At 39.9% G+C, this 7224-nt stretch overlaps 1 protein-coding gene across 1 annotated transcript in view; it reads right to left on the bottom strand.

Moving 5' to 3' along the window:
* Positions 1-3258: 3258 nt before the first annotated feature.
* Positions 3259-7224, bottom strand: part of Spast (spastin) — a 53401-nt gene continuing 49435 nt past the window's right edge. Inside the window, exon 16 of the mRNA XM_029531206.1 lies at positions 3259-6057. Coding sequence (XP_029387066.1) covers positions 5935-6057 — 123 coding nt within the window. The 3' untranslated portion in view covers positions 3259-5934. The remainder of the gene's footprint in view (positions 6058-7224) is intronic.

Here is a 7224-nt window from a genome sequence, read left to right as displayed (position 1 = left end):
AAGATATGACTCCCTCTTCTGGAGTGTCTGAAGACAGCTACAGTGTACTTACATATAATAAATAAATAAATCTTAAAAAAAAAAAAAAAAAAAAAAGGAGAGTGTGTGTGTGTGTGGGGGGGGGAGTTATGTTAAAATATTGATAGTGGTCAATGGTCAGAGGTTTTTTTGTTTTGTTTTGTTTTTAATATTTTATTTGTGTATTCAGGTGTCTGAAGAGGCCAGAAGAGGGCATTAGAATGCCTTGGAGCTAAAGTTAAAATGCTTTTGTAAATCACCAAATAAGTGTGCTGGGATTCAAACTCAGTCCTCAGGTTTGAGCAGAAAGCACTCTTAACCACTGAGTCATCTCTCCAGTCCCTCAGAAAAGCTTCTACAAGGTGAGATTCATTTCTGAGTTATAAGTATTCTTGGAAATAGTGTTTTCCAGGCAGAATAAACTAAAGCAAATATCTAATTGGAATGTTGTATTTCAAGCTGGTTGGTTACCACATCCGTTTAATCCCAGCACTTGGGAGGCAAAGGCAGGAGGGTTTCTGAGTTTGAGGCCAGCCTGATTTACAAGATTCCAGGGACAGCAAGAGTTCCAGGATAGCCAGGGCTACACAGAGAAACCCTATCTCAAAAAAACAAAACACAAAAACCAAACAAACAAAAAACAAAAGAAGAACAACAAAGAGGGCTGGAGAGATGGTGCAGCAGTTAAGAGCACCGACTGTTCTTCCAAGGTCCTGAGTTCAATCCCCAGCAACCACATGGTGGCTCACAACCATCTGTAATGGGATCCTATGCCCTCTTCTGGTGTGTCTGAAGAAAGCTACAGTGTACTCATATACATAACATAAATATTTTAAAAAGGAAACAAAACACTCAAAAACCAAACACTGAACTACAAAAGAAAACGTGTTTTTATATGGCAACATAAAATCTGAATCATGGCTTTACTATAGAATATGTAATGATTGATTTACACAACAATAATGTCCAAGATTGCTGGCAAACTATTTTGTGTTAGGACCCATTTAAATTAATCATTTTAAATGAGATCATGTCTCAGGTAGCCCAGGCTGGACTGAAGTCACTATGCTTGGGAATACAGGAAAAATGTAAACACAGCCTAATTTTTCAAAGGCATGCTCTACAGGAAACAAGTGGAAGATAAATACAAACACCACCCCAAGCAAACCCTAGGGCCTATTAAGTCCCCTTAGATTGAAATCCAATACTGAAAAATACAGACTTTTTCTCACAGTTCTGTTTCACCATCCTCATTCTTGACTGACTGCTCATACTTAAATATTGTAAATGACCTGGTCTGACACCCCATTCTGGAGGACCACGGGAATAATGATTTCTATACCATCAGGCCCCAGGCTGTTATTTGTAGGTCTTACTTTTAAGATAGCCCTTGGTTGGCATTTGTCAATGTAGATTTGAAGTTTACTACTACATGTTCACTGTCGCTGGAGGAATTAAATACAGGTGAGGAGTCTTAAAATCTGCACTTTACAGGTTCTGTGACTCAGTGCTATCTTTTGACTGGGGGTGGGGTGGGAGAATTCAAGCATCACAGTTACCCGCTTCTCTCCCATTACTCTTTTCTTCTCACTGTCCCATTCATGATGCTGTCCCACTGTCACAAACCTTCCCTATGTTCCTGTTCAGTCCTTCCGGTGACTAGTTTAACATTAAAAACATTTGATAGAATGCTTGAGTCAGTTACTTTTTGTTGTTAATTGTTAATTGCGAGTGACCCTGTCTGAATGTTAACTGCCTTGTCAGCCATGAGTGCTTACTTACGAAGTCCTAGCCTTAGTGGAAAAGTACTAGCTTAGTTGAGATTTCTGTGGGAAAAAGTTGAGGCCTCTATGGGAAAGTACTACCCCCAGTTAAGAACAAATAGCTGGGGCTGGTGAGATGGCTCAGTGGGTAAGAGCACTCGACTGTTCTTCCGAAGGTCCTGAGTTCAAATCTCAGCAACCACATGGTGACTCACAACCATCCATAACAAGATCTGACTTCCTCTTCTGGAGTGTCTGAACACAGCTACAGTGTACTTACATATAATAAATAAATCTTTAAAAAAAAAAAAAAAAAGAACAAATAGCAATAGATCTTGTGGACAGGTACCTAGCAACCTATTCTGTTCTGTTCCTCCTGCTGAACTTTTTACCTAGCCAATATCCTGCTTTTGGGAACAGGTGCATTCTCTCAGAAACAAAGCAATTCTGCGTCATCCCCCTCCCCATACCCTGCTTCTTTGGGTATAAAACCTGCCTGAGAATAATAAAAATTTGACAGCTTGATCAATCAGACTTGCTGTCTGTCCTTGTGTTTCTTGCCTCTCATTCTCCTCACAGGTGGTTCCTCAGACCCTGTTTGACTGTCCCGCAGGCTGGGTCAAATTGCCCAGTCATTCTCTCAGGGTCACCCAAAACCATCATAAAACACAGGTATTAATATGATCCCTAACAGTAGCAAAATCACAGGTATGAAGTAGCTGTGAAAATAGTTTTATGGTTGGGGGTGTTCACAACCGGAGGAACTGCATCTAAGGGCCGCAGCATCAGGAAGAGTGAGAAGCACTGTTCTGTGTCGAACAAGCTGCTTCAAAAGTCACCCACTTTGCCTCTAGAGTGCAGGAATTAAAGACATTCACTACCACTACAGGCTTCACTGTTGTGAGACAGGGTCTAAGCAGCTCAGGCTGGAGTACAGGAATGCTCCTTTTGGTCAGCTCTTTAGACTTGGCTATCTGCTGGGTTCCTTTGAATATCCTGCTAGATGGCAAATTTTGGAAAGTGCAAGGATTTGAAAGGAATCAACTTATCCATTACCTTTCCAAGATTTCCCTTCTCATTTCCAGCGGCTTCAGAAGCCTGACCGACCTCTTCATCTGAACTTGTCGGTTGCGTTCTGCTTGAATTTCATTTTCAAATGAACTGCACAATCTGGGATGGACTGCGGGAGCTGGGATGGACTGCACAAGCAGGGATGGACTGCACGAGCTGGGATGGACTGCACAATCTGGGGTGGACTACACGAGCTGGGATGGACTGCACAATCTGGGATGGACTGCACAAGCTGGACTATACAAGAGCTCTACCAACAGGAATTTTTGTCCTTTTTAACCAGTCTGGATTGCTATCCAGAACCTTCTATTCACTGCTTTACATATTCTGCTCAGAGTTTATTGGCACAAGAGTTAGAAAATACTCCATGAAATTACCACCCCTGAAATATCAAAGAGTATAAAAATTAAGGCAAAACAAAATTTGTCATTTATTTACAACAAAACCCCACGTTATGTAGCTGTACGCACGCTTTAAGTCATTTGTTTCGCAAAAGTAAAAGACTAAAACTGAGACAGACATTTAAAGGAAAACCTGACTTAAGAAAACAAAAAGCAAACTGTTAAGCAATTGAGTCTATCAAAGAATTAGCTCTTGTATGATATATAAACAATTTTACAGTATAAACAAAGAATGCCACATATATCTAATTTAAAATTGTTTGTCCTGTTAAACACAAAGAGACAAAAATAAATTCAATGGGCATCTAGTCTCAGAAAAGTTTTGTAGCCCTAGCAGATTTGGAAAGATTGTACTGAGTCTTTCCTTTGGCTCAGTTAGGTGATCAATAAGGTCACCGAGCTTACAAGAACTCTGTCATGTTAACATGAACTACCAATCCTTATTATTCAAACATTACCTTCAACAGTAAACAGAGCTCAACGCAAAAATCTAATGTTAATTTGGAAAATCCCAGCAACTTCTACCTGAAAAAGAGCAAAGTCCTGGGTTTTATAGGCTACCCATTGAGCTCTAGGCCAGCTTAGGCTCCATGAAACCCTATCTTAAAAGACAGTAACAAAATGGCCTACAATCTACCTGGGTCCTACAGCATCACAGAAAACGTTCTCTAGCAGTAGCTACAACAACCTGGAGAACAGAGGCGCTTCTCTGCAGTGATGGACAGTCACACAGTAATACCTTTGACTGTTGAGTTTTAGGTTAACTTCATTTTGTATCTTTTAGACATTTAAAAATTTTGTTACCACCTAAAATCTATTCTGACAGAATCATGAATGAGCCATGATTTTAAAGGCTCTTCTGTTTAAGCACTGAGCTGAAGCCATCTTGATACATAAACAGTGGGGATGGTACTGCCCCTCCCAAGTGAAAGCAGTGCAGCTTTAGAGCCTGATGGTAGACGGCTGGGTTAAGGACAGCTGCAGTTCCTCTCACCATCACCAGGTGGGATCATCAGTATTTTATAACTGATGCATTAACATTTGAGACCTTAAAAAGACACTGCCCAGAACAAAAGTTATGCACAGCTTTGGTTAAATTTGTTTTCCTATTGATTGAAACTTCATTTTTATGATCCAGGGATGTCTAAAATCATGATTAAGAGATGATTTAAATTACAGTTCTAAACAGCCTATGATCCTAAGAAATAATCCATCATCTATGTTTAAGTAATAAATCTTTAACAAAAGCAAGGGTAAACTTGAGGATGTATGTCTTTATCATAAAAATTTTATCTGGGGGGAAAGGGCAAGTATTTTAGTATGTTTTCTCAGACATGTTTCTTACATGAGATGTTGGTGTTGCTTCCACAGGATTACTCCTTCTACCCATGAAGTTTTACATAGCATCGTTTAAGCACCAAAGAAAAATTCTGTAAACAAACTTTTAACCAGTAAACTAATGGCAAATATCTATTTGCCTTTATACAGTTCTTAAAAGGCCTCACACGAGCCTCTACTTCCTATAATGCATTTTTATAATAAAAGTCCAGCCATATTTACACAAACAACAACGAATTACTATACATTTTACAGAAACAAAAGGTAGATCATCAGGCTAGTGCTTTTTAGTTACAAAGTAAGCACAAGAAACATATAAAATATATGCCGTGTAGAAAAATTGGGTATTTTAAGTTTCATTGGAGGGACAGTAATTAGTCAGAGGTGGTTGTGCCACTGGCATTTAGTTGTCTGTAAACAGCAAGAAAGTGATAAGCGATAAGTTAGAATTGTCTTAGCTCCTAATACGTCCCCTCTCTCACACTGCTGCCTCACTTTATAAGTTAAAACTGGCTCCCTAAAGTATTAGAATAACTCCAACAAAAATGAATTCCAGATGTAATAGGTTAAGTCTACAGTAGATTTCTGGCATGTTAGAAAAAAATACTGCAGGGCACACAAGGACTGATGGACATGTTACACAGACAGAGTGACTCAAACTCTCACACCTCGGTTGTGCCACATTTTCTCTTGCTGTTGCTATTAAGTTGCTTTCTAAGCTGTTTGGCAGCAAGACAATAAAACAGAGAACAAAATGTGAAAAGAATAGCTAAGTGTTTAATGGCTGTATATCTAAGTGGACAAACGCCTCAGTTCGGCTCTCTTACTGCAGATGGGAAGATTTCCATTTGGCACACTGGAGCTGCTAAGGAAGCAGGAAAGAGCCCAGAACGCTTGGTATTCCAATCACAGGGCGCTAAGTGAACGTAGGAAAGGAAACCAGAAAATAGACTGCTGCAAGGCAAACACCAGGAGACAGACACCAGAGGGCTCTGCGTCTTCTACCACCCACTGTCTCGGCAATACTTTCATCTGGATGCAATGTACAAATTATTATTTACATAATAATTATTATCAGTAATGAACCAGAATCTGTTTTTGCTGTGCTCTAACTAACAGTGCCGACTGAGAAAACCATCACCATCACGCAAGAAGGCCTTGAACAAAAATTCCATTCATATTGCATATTTTATTTAGGTCTGTCTTCTTGTTCCTCTTCAAGTTTGGTGCACAAAAATGAAAACTCTAAAAAGTCCTGTAAACGCAGTCTGGGTTCCTGTAGCTGAAGCTCTTGTTTCTTGTTAAGTACAATGTTCTGCGGGCTTACGAAGGCATTCATTCCTTTAAACAGTGGTGTCTCCAAAGTCCTTGTTCCAGCGTATGTATGCTTCTAAGGTCTGAGGACTCACACTGCGTTTTATCTTTTTTAAGGATTCTGTGAAGTCAGATAATCGAATATTTCTCATCTACATTTTAAAAAAATGACACAGAAATGAACACATCATTAAAGTTTGTTAATTTTATAACAGATACAGACTTATTCTTAGAAAGTCATGCTAATCATTTAAATTTATTTTATACTCTCTATTAGGCAAGTTTGCTATACAAGGTATCATACAAAGATGTACGGCACTGTACTCTTAATTACTTGTATTTAGCTTCATAGATAATAACAATTCAAAGTGTATTTTTTCTTCACTAAAAATATATTAGAGAAAAATTTGACAAAATACAAATGGAAAAATGACTTAGTCCTACAACTAGGAAGTATAACTGTAGTGATCTGAGTAAGAACGGCCCCTCCTGGCTCACATCTGAATGCTTGATCTGAAGGTGGTGAAGCTGAGAAGGGTTAGGAGGTGTGGCCGTGGTGGAGGAGCAGGCTCTCAGCTACTGCTTCAGCATCATGCCTACCCGCCTGCTGCCATGCTGGTCACAGCTGCTATTTTCTTTTTTTTTGGGGGGGGGTGTTCGAGACCGGGTTTCTCTGTGTAGCCCTGGCTCTGTAAACCAGGCTGGCCTTGAACTCAGAAATCTGCCTGCCTCTGCCTCCAGAGTGCTGGGATTAAAGGCGTACGCCACCACGCCCGGCCCACAGCTGCTATTTTCTAAGCTATTCTAGTCATAGTGTTGTTTGTGTGTATTTTAATTTTTTTGCTTTACAATAAGAAAGTAACTAAAACAACAACCGAAGCTTACTTTACTTTTACTTATTCCCTCCACAGTTTCATAAGGCTGCACGCTGCTCACCCTCTATCTACCATGATCAACCTGCGGTCTGTGCCAGGTCTGTCATGAAGGAAAAGGGGTTGGAACAATAAACATGAGACTTTAAAGGAAACGCTGCTTTTTTAAACAGCATGTGAGGTGCTTGCCTGTACAATGAACGCCCCATATTTACACTGCTGAGGGCCTCACACAACGCCTCAGAGGTGCTAAGCAAACATTCTATGGCTGAGACATGCCCGCACCCCAGCAGCACCCTCCTAACAGAGCAAATCAAGTTTCTTGTAACTTCCTTTTTTTTTTTTTAAAGATTGATTGATTGATTGATTGATTTCATATAGGTACACTGTAGCTGTCTTCAGACACCCCAGAAGAGGGCACCAGCCCTTCTTGTAACTTTCTAGTCC

The sequence above is a fragment of the Mus pahari genome, chromosome 18 (genome assembly GCF_900095145.1).
Source record: "Mus pahari chromosome 18, PAHARI_EIJ_v1.1, whole genome shotgun sequence".
Lineage (NCBI taxonomy): Eukaryota > Metazoa > Chordata > Mammalia > Rodentia > Muridae > Mus > Mus pahari.
Note: the sequence above shows the minus strand (reverse complement) of the source record. Positions and strands in the feature narration are given on the sequence as shown.